The sequence below is a fragment of the Clarias gariepinus genome, chromosome 1 (assembly GCF_024256425.1).
Source record: "Clarias gariepinus isolate MV-2021 ecotype Netherlands chromosome 1, CGAR_prim_01v2, whole genome shotgun sequence".
Lineage (NCBI taxonomy): Eukaryota > Metazoa > Chordata > Actinopteri > Siluriformes > Clariidae > Clarias > Clarias gariepinus.
This window is the reverse complement of record NC_071100.1, coordinates 23,583,969-23,609,256: the sequence shown is the minus strand read 5'-3', so window position 1 is coordinate 23,609,256 and position 25,288 is coordinate 23,583,969. Positions and strand designations below refer to the sequence as shown.

The window sequence follows — 25,288 nt, the reverse complement described above, 5'->3', positions numbered from 1 at the left end:
ATTTCTTTGTCATCATTAAAATGTGATTAATCATAACAGAAAAAAATAGGAAAACAGTAAAGCTATCTATAAAGTATGCTATAATGTCCCGCACTGCATAATTCCACTTTGATTCCCTCCCAGCACAAGGCCATGAAACTGAAACGGTGAAATAAATCAGGTGTGTTAGCCAAGGAAAAGCACCACAGGGTGCCATGCTGAACTCTCCAAGGACTGAAAAACATTAATGCACAGCTGTAATAAGTCTTTATTGCAGTCTGTGCCTTAGCTGTGTGTCAGGAGGCCATTTTCACTGTTCCTCTGGGGTTGTTGTTCACTGTCTTTCTGGAGTAAAGGAGGTCACATGGAAGCCACTGCTAATTTTGGGCCTCTATAAAAGGGTATGCACTTTTGTAGTGCAACTTTAACACAAGTTATTAGCAGATCAAACTATAAATTTGATTTGTTTGTCCTTTCAGAGAAAGGAATATGTTTTCAAAGGGAGGAATTTGTATGTAGACAATATGGGCATGGGAGTCTAATCACACATGGAAACAATAAGACCTTCAGGAAGATGTAAAATATCATTTACTTTAACGGGGGGGGGGGGGGGGATTAACCACGATCATCAATATTCGTTTCAATTTTATTTTTAATGGTAACATTGATGGAAAACAAAACAAATATTATTAAAAGTTTGTTTTGACTTCACCTGTTTGATGCCAGAGCACATTATGATAGAGAAAATGGATACTCTAGTCTCTGTAATGATATTATGCATAAGTACCTGATCTAGTAAACTCTACCTTATCATCACTTGCAGGCCATTCTAGTCATCTAAACATGGTTGAATATTGAACATATTTGAATACAGCCCCAGGCAAAAATTATGGAATCACCACACCAGTGGTGGTTCACCCAGCATTTGGCCATGGCATTGAGTTTAACACTAAATATATATTTTTCCTCCAGGTAGCATGGTGGCATAGTGGTTAGCACTGAGGACTCATACCTCCACGATCAAGGGGTTGATACCCCTTCAGAAGGGTGTGGAGTGTGCATGTTCTCACCATGATTGGTTGGTTTCGTATGGGTACTCTGCTTTCCTCCCACAGTCCAAATGACATTTGGATTTTTAATTAATTTAAATTAATTTGCATTCTCAAATTTCCTGTAGTGTGTGTGCACACGCCCTGCAATGGATTGTCACCCTGTCCATAGTGTACCCTGTTTCAAGCCCAAAGTTTTGGGATAAACTGTATAGAAAATAAATAAAAAATATGTAGTTTACACACAGTATAACAAGCTGCCTTATTGCTGTTTTTTATTTTTTGCTTTTTAATATTTAAATCATATTTATAGGATAATATTTATTTTTATATTAATCTCATCTATAATACTATAAATTAGACATTTTCTATTTTCAAAGCATATGGCTTTAGGTTTTTTATCCCAATGCTTCAATATATCTTTTGTTCTATCTTCTATAACCTTGTTAATTTGTTTACACTTGCACCAAATTTTAGACACAACTGGAGACATCCAACATCTTCAGCCACCATCCTGTGTTGGAATTTAATCTTGAAGGATGTTTATTATTATTTCCTTAGTTTCGCCTGACAACACTTTTATCACTTTTATTGCAGTCATGCTTTATTTCAGTCAGGTCCAACAGCCCATTCTCTTTAATCTGTAAACTAATTTGCAAATAAAGTGATTACATACATTTTCACTCAATATTAAACGATTCCATATTTTTCTTCTATGCCATTAATTAAAAACGATTTAATTTAATGTATTTTTAAGGTATGTTTTGCTAAGAAAGAATTATCACCTTTATATTAAGTTTGGTTTGTGTCATATCTAAAATCTGTTGGTTTGCTGTGAAGTATGTAGTAGTTAAATAATAATAATAATAATAATAATAATAATAATAATATATGAAGCAAAAAATGCAAAAAAATAATGAATCTTACATCTTTGTGCAGTAAAGATATGCAATCCTACTCAACCTTCAGATGGTCCTGGTTGTCATGGTGATGGAGAGACGATTTAATGAATGAGGAGTGATGGATAAGGGGAAGAAAGTTTATTTATACTTCACTTATAGACTGGTGTAAACAGTTCTCCGTAGTCAAATTACTATGCTGTTCTGCTATGTGATCTCTCAAGAGTGTAGAATAAACCCACACACAGAACGCACACCAATGCACACATGGGCATGCACAAACATTGCTGTGGATTTTGCAATTGCCCAGGAGAACCATTAGCAGTGTGCAGCATGACAGATGCCTCCTCTCGGCATGACTAAGAAAGCCTGCAGAGATAAGACAGGACACACACACACACATTTTGTGTCCTTTTCTCACTACAAAAATAACCTATAGGTACTGTAGACTATTAAATAGCTCTGTTGTTCCGAAATTTCAATTTTCCAGTTTGTTCCTGTTCATTAATGTGTTAACAGAGGAGTGTGTATATTATATAGTGTGCAAACACACACACACACACTCACGCACACGCACACACACACACACACACACACACACACACACACACACACACACACACACATAGGCTTTAACACATATTCTCTGTAGTTAGAAAATTCGCACCAGCTAAAGTGTGTGTGTGTGTTTGTGTGTGTGTGTGTGTGTGTGTGTGTGTGTGTGTGTGTGTGTGTGTGTGTGTGTGTGTGTGTGTGTGTGTTTGTAAGAGGGAGAGTGAGAGAGGTTTCTCTGATGATTTCTTTCTCTATGACACATCCAACTGCTAAAATTCTCTTCAGAAGTCTCTCTTTCTCTCTCTCTCTTTCACCACATTACAGTAGTTTTTTAAGGATAAGGAGGGTTGTTCACTCAACAGATTCAGGTCACACTCTTTATGTGTTGCTCTTTTCTTTATGTTAAACCTAAACTCTGTTAAAAGTACTGTAGAAAGAGGTATTTTAAGATTTCTAGCTATTTGTTTCTGAGACAGGCGGCACTGTGGTGTAGTGGTTAGCACTGTCGCCTTGCACCTCCAGGGTCCGAGTTCGATTCCTGGCCAGGCTCGATTGCCGTCTCTGTGTGCATGGAGTTTGCATGTTCTCCCCGTGCGAGGTGGGTTTCCTCCGGCTACTCTGGTTCCCTCCTACAGTCCAAAGACATGTAGTTTAAGTTTATTGGTGTTCTCAAAATTGCCCATAGTGTGTAAGTGTATGTATCTATGTGTGCCCTGTGATGGATTGGCACCCTGCCCAGGGTGTACCCCGCCTTGTGCCCTAAGACTCCTGGGATAGGCTCCAGGTCCCCGTGACTCTGAATACAGGATTAAGCGGTAATGATGATGAGTGAGTGAGAGTGAGTGTTTCTGAGACAGTCGACTCTTGGACTGACTGACAATCTGGTCTTCTGGCAGATATCTAATGTCAGTGGTTTTCATTTCATTCATTCCTTCATACATTTTGTATCCTGCTTATCCTGTAAAGGGTGGCGAGAGGCCTGGAGCCTATCCCAGGGCTTGAGGCAGGGTACACACTGAACAGGGGGCCAGGCCATCTCAGTGGACACAGGAAGACACACACACACACCCACACACACACATTGAATCACACACTGCAGGCAATTTTAACACCAATTAGAATAATTAAAGTCTTTGGACTGTGGGAGAAAACCAGGGTCCTTGGAGTAACCCACCAAGCATGGGGAAAACATGCAAACTGACCAGATAAGAATCAAATCCTTAATCCTGGAGGTGAAAATTTCCTTTGGAATTTAAACTTCTAGGCATGAAAGATGGGTGTGTTCAGCTCTGAAAAGAAGGTAACGAATATTGTTAAAACATTTTGGTGCCGAGATTGTATCACAAAACTATGTGTCTTTTTGCTTCTTCCACGTCTGAGAACATACTTTTGGTCATACAGTATAAAGTTTTTCTATATGCTATTTAACCAAAGAACCTCATTATTTTCCTTTAACAATTCAGTATTTACTTTCTATGGACTATATTTCCAACCACCCACTACAGTATCTGCACATAAATAACCAATATTTAACACATCCACGCACACTTTATCCCTGCCAGCCTTTATATGCCCCAAACATACTATTTATTTTAAACAAGGCATTATCTACACCAAATACTAATTATCTAGCATTAACCCCCCACATACTAACCCTATTAATTAAATGAGGCATTGGTAGCTCCGACATTGGACTACTGATAAATTCCACATCAAGCCATGTAGAACTCACAGTCAAAAAGGTAAAACCAGAGTACCCTGAGAAAACCATCCACGCATGAGCAGAGCATATCAACTTATCAACTATATACACAGACCTGATACAAGATTCGAGGTTCAAGGTGACAGAGCTTACCAACTAAGCCATCGTGCCACCATTCTCTCACTATCTATTCTTAACCATCCTCTACATATCTTAGTTTTTTTTTTTTGTCATTTATGAAATCCATGTTCTCACCATGCTTTCTTTGTTCATTTTCTGATTACCATATCCCTGAGTTCAGCCCCGCCCTCTTCCTTTGTTTGTCTTTTCCCCGACCGCACCCACTTCCAGTTTGTTCTGTATTTAGTCATTCCCGGATTGTCTTTGTTGCCATGTGCCAGGGACTTTGTCTTTATCAATGCCTGTGAGGTCTGATGATTTTCTGATTTTTTTTTTTTTTTTTTATACATTTTGATCAAGTTCTTATCCAGCTCATGTTTTCAAAGAAGATCCTGCGCTAAGTTATAACAACTGTGTGGATTATTCTAAAGACATATTATATTTAAACCCTGTTTGTAAGACAAACAAAGTCTGTAAATTCATTTCTTCTTCTCTCTTTTACTGGCTTGTCACGGTTGTGTGTTTGGGTCCTTGTTTTGATTGTTTACAACTGCTCATTATGTGCTCTCATCCATACACAGTGTATCCTTAATCCAACCACAACACATCTGTCCATCATCCTACAACAATCTATCTGCTCTAACCACAAATAACCCTATACTTAATGAGCACAGTTTTAGTTTAATGCAATGAAATGAAATTAGTAATCAGCCTCCAAACAGACCAAAGCTGGGGATTGCTGTGCTGGTTCTGATTTATTCTGGGACTGTTAAGGGGAGGAAATGTTTCAATTGGAAAAGCAGTAAAAACAGTGAGCAGTAATCAAACTGCAGACGGCTTCCTCACTCATTTATCTGAATAACCTTCAAAGACAGACACACAGACAGACGTATACACACACACACACACACACACACACTAGTTTCAAAATCGGTGGCACTGAGAGGTGCAGTCTGTTCGATGCAAAGTGACAGCGATGGCCATTGTTTATGGTATGTGTCACCATCAGTGCTCACACATGCACCCCTGCACTCCCCTTCTCTCTCTCTCTCTCTCTCTCTCTCTCTCTTTCACGCACACACACCCACCCACACACAGACACACAGAGGACAAGACTCACCCCAAATTGGCATTTTGCTTTCCCAAGGGTTTAGCAAAAGCAATAAACAGGCAAGTAATTGCATCCGGATACACGCAGAGCTAATGATTGGCAACCAGCTCCTGAGCCTCTGCATCATTAATGAGTGTGTACATGGATGCTTGCATATTTACTGCACCTGTGTAGGAGTCTAGGTGCTGTAACTGAGCAGATATTGGCCAAAACTTTACAGATAAGTTGAGCATCATTTACGTCTGTATTGGGTAATTGTATTTATCTAAGGAAATGAAGCAATAAAATAAAGAATCGTAGTGTTTGTAAAAAAAAAAGCAGAAAATTGTCAAATACTGTAACTAAGCAATCTGACATTTTATTTATCATTTTACTGGTTACCAGTTCACGTTGCCTACACGATCCGATTGTTAACTTTTTAAATAAAGTAGAGACCATTTACTAAAGTGATATTATTATTATTATTATTATTTTTTTTTTTTATGTATATAACAAAGTATTAAAGGGGTAAGGGGCAGAGGCAGCTTGGCATTGCTTGGATTTGTGCCTGTGGCCTCCTGAAGAGTCGTCCACCATCTTAACCACAGAGGCATGAAAGCCTTTTTCTTCTGGATGCAGGTCCATTATTGGTTTCAGTCTAAAATTCTAGAATCTGTCTATAAGATCACAATCCAAAATTTACTGTTTGAAATCTAAGTATTATAACTATACACTTTTAAATCTACTTTAAAGGATATTTTTAATTAATTTGAGGCAAGCGAACGTAAGCATAAATGTCAGGTGACAGAATCATGGTGAACAAAAGGCAAGCGTCAAACGATCAGGCAAACAGGGCATTATACAGTATAATAAGTCATGATCAAAACACAGAAATACCAAAAAGTCTAAACTCAGACAGCATTCAAACAGAATAAAATGGCAGAATGTCAAACTCTAACAAATAACCTTTGATTGATGAGCTGATTAAGCAGACAGTGATTAGGGAAAAACAGGAAACAGGTGTGTTAGAAATCAGATGGGTGTGATGTGGCAATGTTTGTGTGTTCACATGTGTGTGTTCATATTTGTACGCACACATGCCAGGAACTGATGCACCAGGGACACACAAACAGGTGGCATTTTAGAGAAAATTATTCTGTTCAACATGCCTCTAATACACACACACACACGCAGACAGTGGTAACATCTCTATATTCTTGCATTTCAAGAGTACGTCCAAACATACACACAACTCGTACTGTTTTTTTTTAGACTGTTGCATATTAGACATCTGATGCAATGTGCCAGTGTGTGTAAGGTACAGTACAGGCCAAAAGTTTGGACACACCTTCACTCATTCAATGTGTTTTTTTTTTTTTTTTTCATGACCATTTACATCGGTAGATTCTCACTGAAGGCATTAAAACTATGAATGAACACACAGTTATGTACTTAACAAAAAAAAGTGAAATAACTGAAAACATGTTTTATATTCTAGTTTCTTCAAAATAGGGGTGGCCCTTTGCTCTGATTACTGCTTTGCACACTCTTGGCATTCTCTCCATGAGCTTTAAGAGATAGTCACCTGAAATGGTTTTCCAACAGTCTTGAAGGAGTTCCCAGAGGTGTTTAGCACTTGTTGGCCCCTTTGCCTTCACTCTGCGGTCCAGCCCCCCCCCCGCCCAAGCCATCTCGATTGGGTTCGGGTCCAGTGACTGTGGAGACCTTTTTTTTTTTAAGTACATAACTCCACATGTGTTCATTCATAGTTTTGATGCCTTCAGTGAAAATCTACCAATGTAAATGGTCATGATGAAAATAGAGAAAACACATTGACAGATAGATGAGAAGGTGTGTCCAAACTTTTGGCCTGTACTGTATATAAGTGTGTTTCAAAGATTTTTATTTCTGGCTTGGAAATAATCACCTTCATCTCCTTAACCACCATCTTATTAATGTATTTATTCATGGTTGTGTCCTTTAAATGTTGGTGGCCTCGTGTTCTGATGTGACAAAGAGGGAAGTTGCTTCTGATTAAGTTTAAACCTAGAGCAGAATGTCAATGCAGACCCTGTCCTAAAACATCTAACGCTCATATATCACTCTCTCTCTCTCTCTCTCTCTCTTTCTCTCTCTCTCTCTCTCTCTCACACACACACACACACACACACACAGATTTGTCTGCCAGACCACCTGATTATAAAGCAATGATTAGTCGAGCACAGAGTGCAGCTGCCCTCTCTGTCACCAGGCTGACTCATCTGGAGCTGTACACACACACACACACACACACACACACACACACACACCTACACACCTACACACACACACACACACTCAGCATTTATCTCTCTGAAACTTTTAAAAAATTAATGCAAAAATCGGCTTGCTCTGGGATGGTCCATGTAGTAGCGACTAAAAAGGGAATACTAAGGGTTAATGCCCCCCGCGGCCCCCCCTGCCAAAAGCACACAAAGCGTTGAGTCCTAACACCCGTTAATTTCCATTACATGAGAATGTGCAACCCAAACTGTGTATTATACAATTAGTGCTACAGTGAGCTGTCACTAAAAGACTTCAGCATGTAATCTACAATCTACACATCACCACGGCTGCCTTTATTTACACAGAAAGCAAAATGTGTTCCATTTCAGGCTAAAAACACTAAAGACATGTTTGACTTCTAAGGTTTTCTTCTTTAGGCTGCAAGGCTGGTGTAAATAACACCAAAGAATATATACAGTACTGTACACTCATTCATCTTATTTATATTTATCTTTTATTACCAGTTCTGTTTCTCTCATGTGGTGTCGTATCAGGAAATTAGTCACATATACCCAAACTGTAGTAGTCATCATAAAACCGTTTAGTGTTACGCTGGGTATCAGACTTGAGTAGGAGGTGTAGTCAAAAGGTTGTAGATAAAAATGACTTGAATGATAACAAACTATTTAAATGTTAAATCCAAGTGTATTTTTCTATATATTCAGGGAAAATCAATTAAATTTAGTTCAGTCGACTAGTGTTCATTCTTTCTGAGTATTTGCAAGTAAAACTTTATTCTATAAGTTTATTCATTTGTTCATTTTGGATACAGTTTGTTCTGTGAACAGGGTCGCTGGAGCCGGAAGACTTACAGTGGGCTCAAGGTGGGTTACACCCTGGACAGGGTACTACTGTATACTATCTATCTAACCCTTAACGCTGCAGATGTGAAGCCATAGTACTAAAGACACTGTACCACCTCATTCTATAATTTATTTGTTCAAAATAATTTATTCCTATTTAAAACACACACAAAAAATCTCTAAAACAGAATGCAGGATGAGACATTAACAGAAGAGTGTATGATTGGAAAGGAAGGACAGAAGTTAGTGGACTTTGCTCATTACGGTTCATGAAGTGCCACTATATGCCTTACTGTTTTTTGTTTTTAACATTAACCATCAGAGTAAAGCAGAGAATGTCCAAGCCGGAGAAAGAGAGGGAGTGTGTGTGTGTGGGTGTGTGTGTGTGAGTAAGAAAGCGAGAGACACTAAAATAAACCTGTTTACAACAAAGAGAATAAGAGAGAAAGAGAGAGCAAGAGAGAGAGAAAGAGAGAGAAAAAGAGAGAGAGAGTAAGAGAGAGAGAGAGATTTAGATGTGTGATTATTGTACATTTCAGTTAGTGATGTTTCAAACTAAAAAACTATATGAGAAGCCAAAAGGTCTAAAGCAGCACCTGATCCAGAAGCTGCTGTACTGCACAGGAGAAATGGAGCACTTCCACACGTACATGCAGGGTAAGAGTCCATATTACAGCCCTACACCATGAAAATTCTACAACACTAACAGTTCAAAGTTTAAAGAACCACACAAAACACATTAAATGTGTTTATATATATATATATATATATATATATATATATATATATATATATATATATATATATATATATATATATATATATATATATATATATATATATATATATATATATATATATATATTTGTATTTAGTAAACCTGGTTGGTTAATGTTATACTTTCAAGATTTCTGTGAGAAGTGTTTGTGATTATGTCTTATGGCAGCAAAATGTTATTGCTAGTGCAGATCCAAATGATTATTTTTTCCTTAGGAGTAAATAAATGTTTAATTTAAGGGATAATTGTCAGAAATTTCCATAATGCAATGATACGGTTTTACTTATACAATACAAGCTACTGTAGCTGGTCTGGTTATTCACCTCTTTGCTTTAGACTGACCACTAACCTAAAAATGAAGATTAAAATGTGTATAAGTGCAATATATAACCTCTTCTCTCTCAATTCATCTAAAGAGAGATTTATTGGCAGAACTGTGTAAGGGAATTTATTATAAAAGCTGAATACATTCAATATAATAAAACATGAGCAATATAAAAAAAAGGTGAATTCAATAACTGCAACATAATGTCAGCTTTCATCCCACAAAGATATTATTAATGTAAAGAAATGCGTGGTGAAAGCATTTGATATTGATGAATCAGTCCTTCACTGTTTCTCAAACTATTTCTCTATCTCACTGTTCCTTTCCCCTTTGCTTAAATCAGGTGAGCTTGTCATTTCCGACCCCAAAAGGCAAGTTATGTTTCATATTTAAATCAAAGGGTAAAATTGTATGTGGATATATTACGACGGAAGGTTTGTGACACAAACATTGTCCAATAAATTTTTATGCCTTTCTTTCAAAAGAGGTTTGGGGATAGAGAAGTTCTTAACAAAACATTTGTTTGATGGTTTGTCTTTTTCTACCATCTAAGAATAATTATAAGTGATAGATAAAGTAGATGGTAATATTCATGTAAATTTCCATTTTTCTCCATTAATAATACTATGGTCGAAGCTAAACTTTGCATTCCACTGCTTCTTTGTCCCTGTCTGTGTGTCAGATCAGGCTTTCCTTTTGCAGCTGATGGAGTGGTTATTGCGGGGTGTCTCTGGTGTGATCATGGTGAATAACCCTTTGAGTGGAGCTCTGATTCTTACTGCTCTGTCAATTTCCAGTCCATGGCAGGCCCTGCTGGGAAGCCTGGGACTCCTCTCCTCCACAATCATGGCAATCTTCATTGGACAGGAACAGTGAGGGAAAACCACAGGTTCCACACACATAAACAGACTCACATACACCATAGCTTGATGTAATTTTTCAGGCATTTTCATGGTGGGGCATGTATGTGTGCCACAGTGCAGAGGTTTCCAGTGGTGAACATGGATATAATGGGATGCTGGTGGCCTTATTGATTGGTGTTTTCAGCAATGCAGGAGACTGGTACTGGTGGTTATTGCTGCCTGCATGTCTTGCTGGAGGCACAACGTAAGACACTAACACATACTGTATGTAGCACAAGCAGAGTTTTCGATAAACCTATATATTTCTCTCTTTCTTGCATTCTCTTAGTACATTTGTACACAGTGGCCTGGCTGCTGTGCTGGACAGGTGGGATTTGCCTGTAAGCGTGTTTCCCTTCAACACTGTCCTGCTGTGGTATTTGGCTTGCACAAGTCCTGGGCACCCATACTACCCCAATCATCCAGTCCTGCCACAAGGGGCAACACTGAGCATCAACAGCACACACCTTGACATACCACAGGTTAGAAGGGATACTAAAGCGGTGCATGACTGAACAACATTGCTCTCAGTAATGAAGGTAGAAAATGTGTCTGGATATGGAAAATGCGATTATGGTTGTCCAAGATAGCTGTCTTCCTAGCTGTTGTAGTTTTCACTTCTATGGTTAAAAAATGTTCAGGCTTAAATTTGCAACAGACCCCAGTGTGTCAAAATCAGCTGGCTTTTGTGACTTAGTTGAAAAAAGAATGCTGTTCAATATTTATATTGGCATGATATGACATCTAGGATTTTCTGTACCCAAAATATTTATTCATCTTAAGTAGCTACTTCATCCTGGTTAGGATTGTAGTAAATCCAAACCTTGTCTGTGTCTCCAGAGCACAGGGTGTGAAGAGAAATGACCCTAGACCCCAGTCTATGCACATTTACACTAATAAGGGTAATTAACTAACCCACAATAACCCAAATAACTAACCCACCTACTGGCATGTTTTGGGAGGTAAGCCTAAAAAAAACTTTTCCAGACATGGTGAGAGCATGTGACACTCTACAAGAAACCTAAACTTGATTCAGGAATTGTGGAGCTATGAACTACCACCATAATATGCACAATAATAATAATAGTAGACTGCAACATGAATATGTATTCATACTGCTATCATCACACTGCCAATGCCTTTGCCTTACTTTTCTACTTCTTCCATCTGCACTCTCTCTATTTAGAAGCACACAAGTCTCAGTGTGTATTGGTGTGAAAGAAAAAAAGAGCCTATTTATAATTCAAAATGTTCCAGTATTCTATCTTCTCATTGCTGGTCTGAATTTCAAAGAATCTATATCCACATTGCCTTCACGCTGGCCTGCGCTGTGTCAGGTCATCTCTGTGATTTGCTTTTAGCCTCCTCAATGAAGTTGCACCCCGTGGCGGTTCTTTCAGATCTCGTAAATATACAGTTTAACAGCATCCAGTGCATCCGGCACATCTCCATGGAGACACCTTGAGCTAAAATAGAGCGAGCACTGGAGAAAGGGTGTGAAGAGAGGGAGAAAGAAAGAGTCATAACTTTTGTACAGCTATAGCTCTTTTACTGCCCTGTGCATGAATAGCCTATTCGGCGAATGGAAATTTCCACAGCTCTCCCACTCACTTCTGTAAGTCTCAGTGGCGATGAAATGCATTTTTCACTAGGTCCATTGTAAATCCAGCTATGGTATTATATTATTTTTTATGAATACTTTATTAATCCGTAGGAACTTACAAAAATATAAAACATTAGCACAACGCTTTTTGGTTATTTAAATAGCACAGTGTTGGAAAATTAGATTAAACATATAAATAAAAAAGGAAGTACATTCTACTCAGTTATCAAGAACCTTTCTTTTGTACCTTTTAGACTATTATAGGGTGAGTAGATATAAGGTATCTGAACTAACAAAAAAAAAATACACACACATTTCAATTAAGAAATATTACATGGAAGCAATTGCTGTCATTTCAGTTATTAGCATGAATGTGATAGGCACAAGGGAACAGCCAAAAGCTGAGGAGAATAAACTACGGAAGTACGGTATTGGACAGTCCTGTACATTTTGTAAGGTTTCTTTATACAGTATTTCCATTTATTTCACTGTAGAATATCAGCTTTGGGTTCCAGGGCTAAATCCCAAATAGCATTAAATGGAGCGTAAGTGCACTAAGGTGTACAATCCCTTGTTCAACACACCAAATAGGGCCCTTTATCAGGGACTGGGGAGTGATTCAGCATTGTGTTAAGCAATTCAGTACAATTTCAGCACTCGTAGAATGCCTCACATCCAATCAGATTAATTGGATAGAACTAATTTTGTACTATCATGCATATTTATTATGTTGTTGAAAACTCCACCATGGATGCATAGAAGGACATACTACATTACCTGATATCAGATGCTTTTAGATATGATAACAGTGAATGATATGTTCGGTGCATGCACAGTATGTGGTACCAATTAAATGTTTAGTGATGAAACAGAACATTTTAAATAAAAAATTGTAATCTTTAAAAAAATTTTTTAAAGATTCTTCATTTCATTTAGGTAAAAAGCATTTCAGCTCTGCTTTGTGTAATGGTTTCCTGAATAATGAGCACCAAGAATAAGATTTTGCAATAGCTTTTATTAGTTCTGAATTAAGTGCATCATTTTCATTATCATGTTCATGTACAGAGTAGCACTAGGACTACTACCAGGATGCGACACCAGTCCATCACAAAGCCCCATGGACACATGCTTTTACAATAATGGACAAATTAGGGTTGTCAGTTATCTGACTGGGAGATGGCAGGAAACTGAGAAAACCCAATAAAATAGGCCTTATGAATTAAAAATCAGGTCTGCAAATTATATGAGTTTTATGAAACATTTGCAGTCAGTAAATGCAATCAGTGTTTGAGTTTGCCTCTCATAGATATGTAGAGTCCAAGGGTTGTACACAGGCTCCTGTATACTTGTGTTATTCATATTTTAATGCATTTTAATGATGTAATAAATGCTGCTGTTTTTTTCCATATCTTCAGCCAAATGATGTTTTGTTGGATCTAAATATAAGTAGTTTCTTTTTGGTTTATGTTGTTGTGTTAGAATTTGTCTCTGCTTTGTGGTGCATGACTGGGCATATCTGTGCTTTCTGTTAGCTTGTGCAGGGTGCAGTGTTGGGAGTGGGGCAGATCTATGCTTGTGATAATCTAGGGTCCTCCTTAGTCATTCTTGCTGCAGTGCTGCTGTACTCTCCAGTTCAGGCCTTTCACGCAATGCTGGGATCAAGTCTCGGGGTTCTGGCAGGTACTCGTTTCATTCTGTACCACTAGAATACTTTCTCATCCATTAGTACCAGAGTTGTTGTTGATGACTAATGTTCATTATTTGTCAAAAATGCAATTAAAAAGTCCTAGATCAGTGCTCCAGATGCTTTGATTCCCTACTGGAATGTAATAATCAAGCACAAATAATAGCTCTAAGTAGGCTTATACTAACACATCTCTCTCACATTCACCATTGTTTTGCTAAACAAAGAAAATAAAAATGATTGATGTACTGTATATGCAAGGCGTTATTTACATACAACAGTTCATGGAAATTATTTAATTATAAGTGACAGGAATAGCATGAAATAACTCTTACGGTTGGCATAAAAATAATAGTGCAGTGTGTGCGTTCTGTAGTGGTTTGTACTGTATTATGAGGAAGGAACACTTGTTCAAAGCATCTATATTTAATTGCTTGTACAGTATGTAACCATGGTATCACTGAGATAATATCCTCACTCAGAGGCTTTTCCTTCACCAAGGAACTTTAGTAGATTATAAGTCTTACTTATTCTCCTTTCCATGAGTTACATAAGTTGGTTTGATGTCTTATGGGAAATCATCCCTTTTTGTGTAACCTTATACTTAAAGATAAATCAGGCTGAAATAATTGAGGCTTTTAGGGGAGACATAGAGGGGTTAATACTCCATTGTGTCCTTCTCTTTTCTCTTCCCACTTGCTCAACCCCACTGTATTGCAAGAACACGCGAGCACACACACACACACACACACACACACACACACCCACCACCCTCAGTAGCACCTCCCAGTCTGTTACCGAATGAGTCATACTAGACTGTGTGTGTGTGTGTGTGTGTGTGTGTGTGTGTGTGTGTGTGTGTGTGTGTGTGTGTATGGGTGCGTGCGTGCATGTCTGTTTGTGTGTGTGCGTGGGTGTATGTGTGTGAAATTTTTATGTTAAGATGTTGTTTGTGGTTGTGTACTGTAAGTGTGTGAAATAATCTTTTCATACACACTCCAGAGACTTATTAAAACATAGCTAATGCACAAAGCACAGATACAAGCTAATCAGCAGCCATGCATGCCCGGCCTCGTGGGCGTAGGTGGCCGATGCCAGTTAGAAAGCCAATTTAGCAAAATCAGAAATATGCAAATTGTTTTCCTCTGAAGCCAGCTACAGAGTGCTGCATAGCCCAGAGATTGCGAGCCATAGAGAGTATCTACTCAGTTCTAACATTTATTGATTAGCCCCATTGATTCTTGTCTGTGCTATCACTATTGCTAATGGTGTAAACAGACTATAAAATACAGATCTAGGATCAGTATTTTGTATTAAGACTGTGATTACACTCACAGATAGTTTTTCCCTGGATTAGCAATAGCCTTAGCTTTTACTAAATGGAATCTGGATCAATAGGCTGAGAGCCCTGACCAGACAGACTTCATCTCTGCAAAGAGAACCAGCCTGTATCAATTTCCCTTCTGTGCTCTATCTCCCACTTCACTCCTCTACTATTCAGTTTCATTTCCTGTAAGAAAAGCACGGTGAGCGTTAAAAAGAGTGAAATCTAAAGTAGAATAATGTCACACTTACAGTATAACCACAATCTACTTTCTTCTTTTTATTCTACCATGTAGAGGATGAGAAAATCTACATTCAACCAATTCACATTTTAATGTTGAAATATGAAACTGTTTTTAAACTGCAAAAAATTACATCTTAGCAATGGGAAATATTCTTGAGTCTAACCAAAGCAATCTATAATTTCTTAGAATACAGTAAGTTCACGACAAACCGTTATTTATTTATTTATTTATTATTTATTTATTATTTATTTTGATTCATGCACATTCACATTTCCTGCAAACTTAAATAACTCTTTTCATTGTGTAAAGCTGCTTTGTGACAATGACAATGACAAGCGTAATATAATAGTAGTACTTGTATTACTAGTCAAATGTTGCAAGTGAAGGTGTCTTGTTCTACCAGCAGGGAATTTTGCGCCTGTCAAGAAATTAATCAATAAAACTATCAATGTTGCTGTAAAATCTGCTTAGAAATAAGTTTAATAGTCTTATTTTTATACTGTATAATCCAATTTTAAGAACATGTAGCTAAATTAAACAATATTTAATAAAATACAATAGTTAATGGTTTTTGATGAGCAGAAACATTTAAGTGTGACAAACATGCAAAAAAATAAGAAATCAGGAAGGGGGCAAATAGTTTTTCACACCACTGTATATATATATAATAATCTTACACTGTAACATTTAAGTGTGACAAACATGCAAAAGAATAAGAAATCAGGAAGGGGGCAAATAGTTTTTGTGGTGTGAAAAACTATTTGCCCCCTTCCTGATTTCTTATTCTTTTGCATGTTTGTCACACTTAAATGTTTCTCCTCATCAAAAACCATTAACTATTATTCAAAGATAACATAAATTAAATGAATGAAGGTTTACGTTATTGAGGAAGAAAAAAAAATCCAAATCTACATGGCCCTGTGTGAAAAAGTGATTGCCCCCCTTGTTAAAAAATAACTTAACTGTGGTTTAACACACATCGAGTTAAATTTCTGTAGTCACCCCCAGGCCTGATTACTGCCACACCTGTTTCAATCAAGAAATCACTTAAATAGGAGCTACCTGACAGAGAAGTAGACCAAAAGCACCTCAAAAGCTAGACATCATGCCAAGATCCAAAGAAATTCAGGAACAAATGAGAACAAAAGTAATTGAGATCTATCAGTCTGGTAAAGGTTATAAAGCCATTTCTAAAGCTTTGGGACTCCAGCGAACCACAGTGAGAGCCATTATCCACAAATGGCAAAAACATGGAACAGTGGTGAACCTTCCCAGGAGTGTCCGGCCGACCAAAATTACCTCAAGAGCGCAGAGACAACTCATCCGAGAGGCCACAAAAGACCCCAGGACAACATCTAAAGAACTGCAGGCCTCACTTGCCTCAATTAAGGTCAGTGTTCACGACTCCACCATAAGAAAGAGACTGGGCAAAAACGGCCTGCATGGTGCAAACGACTTTTAAGCAAAAAGAACATTAAGGCTCATCTCAATTTTGCTAAAAAACATCTCAATGATTGCCAAGACTTTTAGGAAAATACCTTGTGGACCGACGAGACAAAAGTTGAACTTTTTAAAAGGTGCGTGTCCCGTTACATCTGGCGTAAAAGTAACACAGCATTTCAGAAAAAGAACATCACACCAACAGTAAAATATGGTGGTGGTAGTGTGATGGTATGGGGTTGTTTTGCTGCTTCAGGACCTGGAAGGCTTGCTGTGATAGATTGAACCATGAATTCTACTGTCTACCAAAAAATCCTGAGGGAGAATGTCCGGCCATCTGTTCATCAACTCAAGCTGAAGCGATCTTGGGTGCTGCAGCAGGACAATGACCCAAAACACACCAGCAAATCCACCTCTGAATGGCTGAAGAAAAACAAAATGAAGATTTTGGAGTGGCCTAGTCAAAGTCCTGACCTGAATCCTATTGAGATGTTGTGGCATGACCTTAAAAAGGCAGTTCATGCTATAAAACCCTCAAATAAAGCTGAATTACAACAATTCTGCAAAGATGAGTGGGCCAAAATTCCTCCAGAGCGCTGTAAAAGACTCGTTGCAAGTTATCGCAAACGCTTGATTGCAGTTATTGCTGCTAAGGGTGGCCCAACCAGTTATTAGGTTCAGGGGGCAATTACTTTTTCACACAGGGCCATGTAGGTTTAGATTTTTTTTTCTCCCTAAATAATAAAAACCATCATTTAAAAAAAACTGCATTTTGTGTTTACTTGTGTTATCTTTGACTAATAGTTAAATGTGTTTGATGATCAGAAACATTTTGTGTGACAAACATGTAAAAGAATAAGAAATCAGGAAGGGGGCAAATAGTTTGTCACACCAAGGTATATATATATATATATATATATATATATATATATATATATATATATATATATATATATATATATATATATATATATAATAAACTAAGCAACCTCCTATAAGCCATGATTGACCAATCTTAGCTGAATATAACTAACTATACACACCTGTCACAGTAAATAGAGGATACATTTTAAGATGGGGTGAAATCTTTTTAGCTTGTTAAGGTTATAAGTAATAAAAATCAGAGAAGAATTGCATGGTGTGTCTACCATTCTCTGATATGCTTGTCTGTCAGCTTTGACACTTCACGTCAGGACAGAGAAAGGGATACACACATGTATACACATACAGTACACACAGCACACATGATGGTGTCTGAATGTTCCATAGCCATCTGCATCTTCTGTGGAAATTCAAGAGAGGCAGATGACCCATAGGGTATAACACTCATTAACACTGAAAGAGATGTCTGGTAGATTTATAACTATCAAGGGCAACTATAAGAAGACGGAATCCTGGGAGACTTTTACAGTAACTATATGTATCACTCATTGTACCAGGTGTTCTACAATTGTTAATTAAACTAACTGTTGGTTACCAGTATGGGTGAAAGTAGGTCTGTATTGTACAAAATCCACATTCAATACCAGTCACGGAAGCATTTTTTGCAAGAAAACACATATTATAACGTCAAGTCAATTTAAACAACACTTTGTCTCTCTCTGGATAAGGGAGTCTGCTAATTTGCCTTTGTGTTGTTGTATTTACGCCTAAGGTGAGCTAGAAAGCTACCTAGCTCCTAACACTGACTGAATCCCAAATCCTTTTGTAATCTGAGGAGTTCAGGGTCAAGTATATGCTTTATCTGCCTAGTGTCACATGATCACAACTGAGCCAGTGGTTCTCTTTTCTGTCTGACTGTTTTTTAGTAATTGTAGTAAATGGCCCATCTTTGCTTTGTGGAACAAATCATCTAAGTTTTTTATTATTTCTTATGGAGAAATTTACTTTGATATAAGAGTGCTTTGGATTAAAAACACACTTCCGGAACAAATTATGCTAACAATCCAGGGCTTAACTGTACAAGTAATTTTCAATTGTCTTTATAACGACTGTCTATATATGAATAAATATAACACACTCCAAAGCTGGAGGCAGTTTCAGGACAAAGTAATGCATACACACAGTCACCATGGTGATGCTGAAAATAGGACTTGAATCCGTATAAGGGCATAGACACAGAATTTAGGTTACTGACTTTGTATGACATGTGTGGGATGCTTTGTCTAATGCAGCCATTGCTATTGTGTTTTACTCCATGAGATATTGCAAGTGTTTTGGGTAGGGAGAGAATGATGGATAAAAAGATAAACAGGAAAAAATGCCGAAGAAGACATCACGTCTAATGGAATAAGAGATGAATGAGTCATAGCATTTGCATGGGAAGTGATGTGGTACATGCTGAGTCATTATTACTGGCTACTGGCACTGTGCGTGTGTGTGTGTGTGTGTGTGTGTGTGTGTGTGTGTGTGTGTGCGTGTGTGCGCGTGTGCGTGTGTGCGTGCATGTGCGTGTGTGTGTGTGTGACAGAAAGGGAAGAAAAAACAGTGACATTTTGTGCTGACATGGTTTGAAGCCACTAGTTTATTCAGAGTGAAAGGTCACTGTAAATCAATACACAGTTACAAGAATACTAAGTTCTTCTGAGTGATCACTTGTATACAGTATTATGGGGACAGATTTTTGCCCTGATGGCAGGGAGCTCTTTCACAGTGACTGAGTCACTGAATAGCTTAAGCAGGATGAAAACAATGTATATCAAATTCTATGTCCTTGTCAATCACTAGATCACATCCCAATTGTTTGGATTTGTACAAGTGTGTTAGAGAAATGTGACAATTCTCTATATCATTAAAAAAGACTTCTTTATGAAATGTCTTTGGATAGAACAGTGTTTATTGCACCAGTACAGACCCAGAGACTAGTAAAAAAAAAAATCTGTGCCCTGATACACCCGAGCTGTTCACCTGGCTTGTGGTAACCAAACACTTTATGAAATCGATGATATATAAGCTTTTTATTAACATTCATATTGCAATTGAACAAAATTGCAAATCAAATACATTTTTATGAGCATTTTTTTCTCATGTTCAAACCATTAAAAGAAAAAAAAAATAAGGGCAAAAAAACGTGGTGAAGCACCCAATAAACTTTTAAAGGCCATTTACGAAATGACTTTTAAGGATCACTGTTTTAAGGGACAGACAGACATCCAGTGACTTTGTCCAGCATCCGGCAGATCATTTGTCCCCAAGTCATTTATCACTGATGAATCACAAAGGTTTCTCCTCTGTGTCTGGGGTGCAGTTTAACCATTGATTTAGTGCATCTGGGCAAAAACCAACAGAATGATAAATGCTTAGGAATAAAAACAGATTTTATTATGCAGTATCCTTGGTAAAGTGCCTGGGAGTGTGGGTTTGTGGGACTGGTGAGAGACATAGAGTATTAAATCAGCCACCTAGACCCCTCTATATCAAAATAGCTTAATCTCTATGGATAGGGGAGTAAGTTGAATATTTTAAAAAGCATGAATAAATTCATCATAGCACTGTGTTAGCTTTCCTTCCCCCCCAAAATAACTTGTTTATTCTTATTTATTCTGTATACTGCTTATCCTGATCAAGGTTGCAAAAGATCTGGAGCCTATACCAGGAAACTGAGGCAACAAGGTGTGGTACACCCAAGATGGGGTTCTAGTCTATTGGAGCGCACAAGCACATACACTTACACACTACTGGCAATTTGGTAACAACATTTAGTCTAATCATATCTTTGGACTGTGGGTGAAAAGGAAACCCACCAAGAATGGGGAGAACATGCAAACACCACAGACACAGATTTAACCCCCTTGACCTTGGAGGTACAAATCCACAGTACAAACCCCTACTCCACCATCCTGCCACCCAACAGAATTAGCATGTGTAAATGAAACTAGTCTTCTATATTCATTTCTACTTAATGAACTGGCTACATGCCATTGCTTCAAGTAAATTAAGATAAATTGCTTTTCAAGCATGTGTATACTAGCCATACAGAGATAGATAATCAAATCGTCTATTCATAAACGTTTTAGTCTTGTTTACAAATATGCATAAATTCTGTGAAAAGATAACCCAACTTGTCTTGGCAGTAACAATACAGTGCTATTTGCAACAGAAGAACAGAATTGTATTACACTATGGAGCATTATGGAGCGCATTTGTACATTTGACTGGGTTTAAGATGGATAAAGAAAAGAAAAAAGAGGAAAAGAAACACTGTTCTGCTGCAGTAGTGGTCAGGTGTGGTCATAGAGACACAGAGAGAGAGAGTGAGAGAGAGAGTGAGAGAGAGATAGATGGCATGAAATTGGGCGTGTCCTTTTTTCTCTATGTAATAATTTCCAATCATTTCCAATCATGAGGCATGTCACCCCATTATTGTATGATATTTGCATTTTTCTTTCCAATTCAATCAAATCCAGGGACATCAGCCCATAATGCAAATTATTATATTTTACTGAACCTTTGAAACAAGATCCATATAATCTTCTAAACTACTGTGTCTCTCTTAAGCACCCCAATAGCTCACAAATAATTTCTACAGTCAGAAACGGGAGCTTACTCTCATAACTTTCGAAACCTAGTGTTCACATTTCTGTTTCCATAGTAACTAGTCATCAAGGCTAAGGTGAGAGAGGGCTAGGGCCTACAAAGTATTTTTCCATGCAAAGCTGAAAACAAAAATATTAAATAAAAAATGTACACATGCTAGAGTTTGCAAGATGCAATTATGCAAAGAAAAAGTAAAAAAAAAAAAAGAAATTATTCCTGACCATGTATGCATTATGATACTCGCAATGTGTGGGCCTTTAATTCTTTGTGACGTGTGTGTGTGTGTGTGTGTGTGCGTGCGTGCGTGCGTGCGTGCGTGCGTGTGGAGCACATCCACTTTACCCTGGTCCGGAGGGGCAAAGTGCACAGTCATTCACACTCTCCAGTCTGACAGTACAGAGAGAACAAACCCCCAGGCTTAATGTCTAGCTAGATGCAGCGTGAATGTTGACAAGCTACTCTGTGGTTACCAAAGGCAGTCTCTCACCATTCACACTTTCACTGCTGTTCAGTGGACACTGCCTAGGATAGGGAAGAAAAGGAAAATTTTTTCCTTTTTTTGTTTAAAAAGATAAACAAGAGTGATGTAATAAGAAGGGAGAAAAAGAGAGAAGAGAAAGATGATGCGTATCTTCTGTGTACAAAACCACACCCTATAGTATAGTACAGTATTTTAAGAGTTTTTGTTTTTTAGCAACATATTCAAGAAGGATTGATTCCAGTACAGTACACTCATATGATTCAATCCCACATAAGACAGTGTCCAAACATTATATTGTAATGAGTAAAGAATACCTACAATTTGTTTTCTGTAGGGAGTAGGGACCAGATTTGGACACTGAGCATGAGAGATAGAAAATGATAAAGGACAAGGAAACCATGTCTGGGTCTGCACTGCCTCCTGCAGGCAATAACTGTTATAGCAAGTGCAGAAATGCTGTATATACCCGTTTAATGTTTCCTGATGATAAGTGGCAATTAAGAGTAATTAAAGCAATGAAGTAATGAAGTATAAATATGAACAATTTGAACCATTTTCTTTCTTTTATATTTCTTTGCTTCCACGTCTTATTCCTTATTTGTTCCCTCTTTTTCCTTCTTCCTTTCTTCTCTTCTTCCTCCCTTCGATTCTTCCTCTCTTCCTGCTCTCCTTTATTATTTATTTATCCAATTTTTTTCTTCCTTTCTTTATCCCCTGCTTTTTTCTGTCCTTATTCTATACACATTATGTCTAAAAATGCAGTGCTAAGAAGTGCAACCTGACATTGTATTATCTTACACAAAATGATGAAATAAAATAAAATAAGTTAATATTTATTAGAATTAAGGTAGCTGAGAAATATCTGTGAAAAGCATTTCAATGATAAAAAATCATTATCTGAAAGATGCGGAGACTTTTACTCTGTCAGTGTCTCTGCGTCTGTCTCCCTGCAGGACTTTCTGTAGCAGTGCAGCAGGAGGCTTTATACACAGGCCTGGCCAGTTTTAATGGAGCTCTGGGTTGTATGGCTGTCGGAGGGCTTTTATTCACATTAAGATGGAAAACTCATGTCTTCTCCATTATTTGTGGTAAGACACTCACACTCCTCCTCCTGTGATAATGCTCAGATTTTGCCCAATTATCCATTTAGGCCAAAAAAGATCTGTTCATCTTTCAATGTCTATTCAATGTCTATTTTGCTGTCTACTTTACTTATGATCAATTTGTTCTGCCTTTCTTTCCTGTAATTAAAGGTATTAATTTTGTTTCGCTTCCACATCCTTTGTTTTAAGCAAAGCAGTATTTAAACATGAAATATCTCAGAGGTATTATGTGATATTCTCATTTCGGTAAACGCACTGGCCTCAGGGTAAGAGTGCATTCATTTTTATTTATTGATGCTTGTGCATATTAATTAAACCTTTCTCCATTCACAGCTTTCCTCTCTTCCTATGCAGACTTTGCCTTGAGCAATCTCCTGGCAAATGTGAGTAGGCTGTGTTTACTAGTTGGAGATACACCTGAACAGTCATACTGTTTGTGCTTTTGATTTATCTGTGTTATGTGTGTAGGTGGGTCTCCCTGCCAGCAGTTGGGGATCTACACTAACTATCAGTCTTATGCTGTTAGTTAGTGGGAAGAGCCTTTCCAAATACCGCATCGCCATTGGCCGAGACAGCTCACCTGGAAGCCTCCTACACACTCCCAGCCAATGTGCTGTGGCTAATACAGACAGTACTTCAGTGTGACACAAACACCATATTTATTAATCGTGTCCGGTCCTCTACTAAATATGTATCATCGCTTCTCCGGAAACATCTGATGAATGCATCCCACAGGGAGTAAACTTGGTTTGCAATAAAAAGCACTTCTTAAGATAGAAGCGTGTGTGGGCAGCTTGATTCAGCTCATCAACTTTGCTGATGCTAACACTGTTAGGAAATAGGATCGAGACAAACTGAGTTTATGGTTCTGTGCTCTCTGTGTGACGTCCCACTCTCTGCCTCCCACTCGAACAGATGACTTTTCACAGGCTGATCCACTGTCACTGTCACCACTTATCATCAGCCTGGCCAAAAAAAATCACACTCTAGTGTTTCCTTCAATAAACTTTAGCTTTGATCGAAGCAGCCAGTTCATGTGTGAAAATGATTCGTCATGCCCACAGAAACACTATTTACCAATTTGAGTAAATGTAACATGTAACACTGTAACATGCCTGTGCCATCAGGGAAGAAAAGCTCGATTAGTATGAAACACGGCATTTTATTGCCACACAAAATTACTGACAGTCTAGTCCTGACCTAATGAAGCAAGACTATAAAGCATAACGCTACCTCCAGAGGCTTGGACAGTGGTCACTAAGGCCTTATGGAATAAAGAATACAAAAAGAATACAATTATATTCGATTGTATACACTAAAAAGTCAGCAACTATCAAACAGATGATATTAAGTACAAGCCTGGAGAACAGTAACACACCTTAGTAATTATAATATTACATTGCCATTCAGATAAGTATTTTATTTATTAGAATTTTTTAAAAACTGGTATTTATTTTTATTTATTTATTTTTTTTACGCAGAATTTAAAGCCTTTTTAAAAATGGCCAAACTGGTGTAGGAGAAAACAGTAGATTTTTTTCCCTTTAAATTCTTACATGTATGATGTGCTGAGAAGTTGTATAATTTCTGTACTACATAGGCCAAATACAAGGCAGTGCCTTGTTTCTTTCACTGCATGTGAATTTACCTAAAAAAAAATTTGGAAACGCCTACAGCCCTCAACAGTCTCACACGATCTAAAATTCACACTCTAAACAACACACTCTATGAGGTGTCTTTTCCATAGCTAAGACAAAACTGATGAGCAAAGCACACTTCATACAATGTGATACCAAAGTGAAAATGAAGTGATATCTCCCTACATTACATTCCGTTTCTGCCTACTTTGCTGTTTCTCTTTTCACTGATCTAAATAGTTAATCTCAATACTGATGCTTAGTTGTTCATTGTAGGAGCTTTCTGCAGTGGAGAGGTTTTAAAATGGGCACACTGTCCAGTCTTTGGCTATACACCGATCAGCTATAACATCAACACCACTTAACGTTAACACATTAACATTGACTATATAATTATATACCAGTAAACAAATACTTGGATCAAGGGCACTCAAGAACCCATGAGCTGCATTGGACAAATAAGTTTGATCTATGGAGTTTTCACCCTGAAACCCACAGAATCCAAAGAACCCACTGTCAACAACCTGGTGCCAGACACCCCAGCACACTCCAGAGGTCTTGTAAAGTCATGGCCAGAGCTGCCAAAGGGCATCAGGGGAACAAACACAGTACTGGGAATAATGTTTTGCATTGTATTCTTATTGTTGATCGGTGTACAGCCCCACATGCTGCAAGTGACAATGCATTGTATGTTCTGACAGATTTCTAT

General features: G+C 37.8%; 1 protein-coding gene across 2 annotated transcripts; it reads left to right on the top strand.

Annotated features, from left to right (window-relative positions):
• The first annotated feature begins 9,038 nt into the window (after positions 1–9,038).
• On the top strand, positions 9,039–23,985 carry si:dkey-183c6.7 (urea transporter 1). 2 transcript variants are annotated; one of them, XM_053491741.1, is made up of 8 exons: positions 9,039–9,179; positions 10,313–10,497; positions 10,604–10,732; positions 10,817–11,009; positions 13,663–13,810; positions 22,793–22,927; positions 23,276–23,325; positions 23,411–23,985. In XM_053491741.1, the coding sequence occupies exons 2-8, from the start codon at positions 10,331–10,333 to the stop codon at positions 23,585–23,587; spliced, it is 999 nt and encodes a 332-aa protein (XP_053347716.1). In that variant the 5' UTR covers positions 9,039–9,179; positions 10,313–10,330; the 3' UTR covers positions 23,588–23,985. The 2 variants fall into 2 exon arrangements, with proteins under 2 accessions (XP_053347716.1, XP_053347726.1); XM_053491751.1 differs by having other exon boundaries at positions 10,308–10,497.
• The last annotated feature ends 1,303 nt before the right edge of the window (positions 23,986–25,288 follow it).

Coding starts and splice junctions, on each gene's coding strand:
- si:dkey-183c6.7 (XM_053491751.1), top strand. CDS start 9,068: ATGTTTCAAACTAAAAAACTATATGAGAAGCCAAAAGGTCTAAAGCAG. Junction 9,180..10,307: donor CTTCCACACGTACATGCAGG/GTAAGAGTCCAT, acceptor TCTGTGTGTCAG/ATCAGGCTTTCCTTTTGCAG. Junction 22,928..23,275: donor TGTCTTCTCCATTATTTGTG/GTAAGACACTCA, acceptor CTCCATTCACAG/CTTTCCTCTCTTCCTATGCA.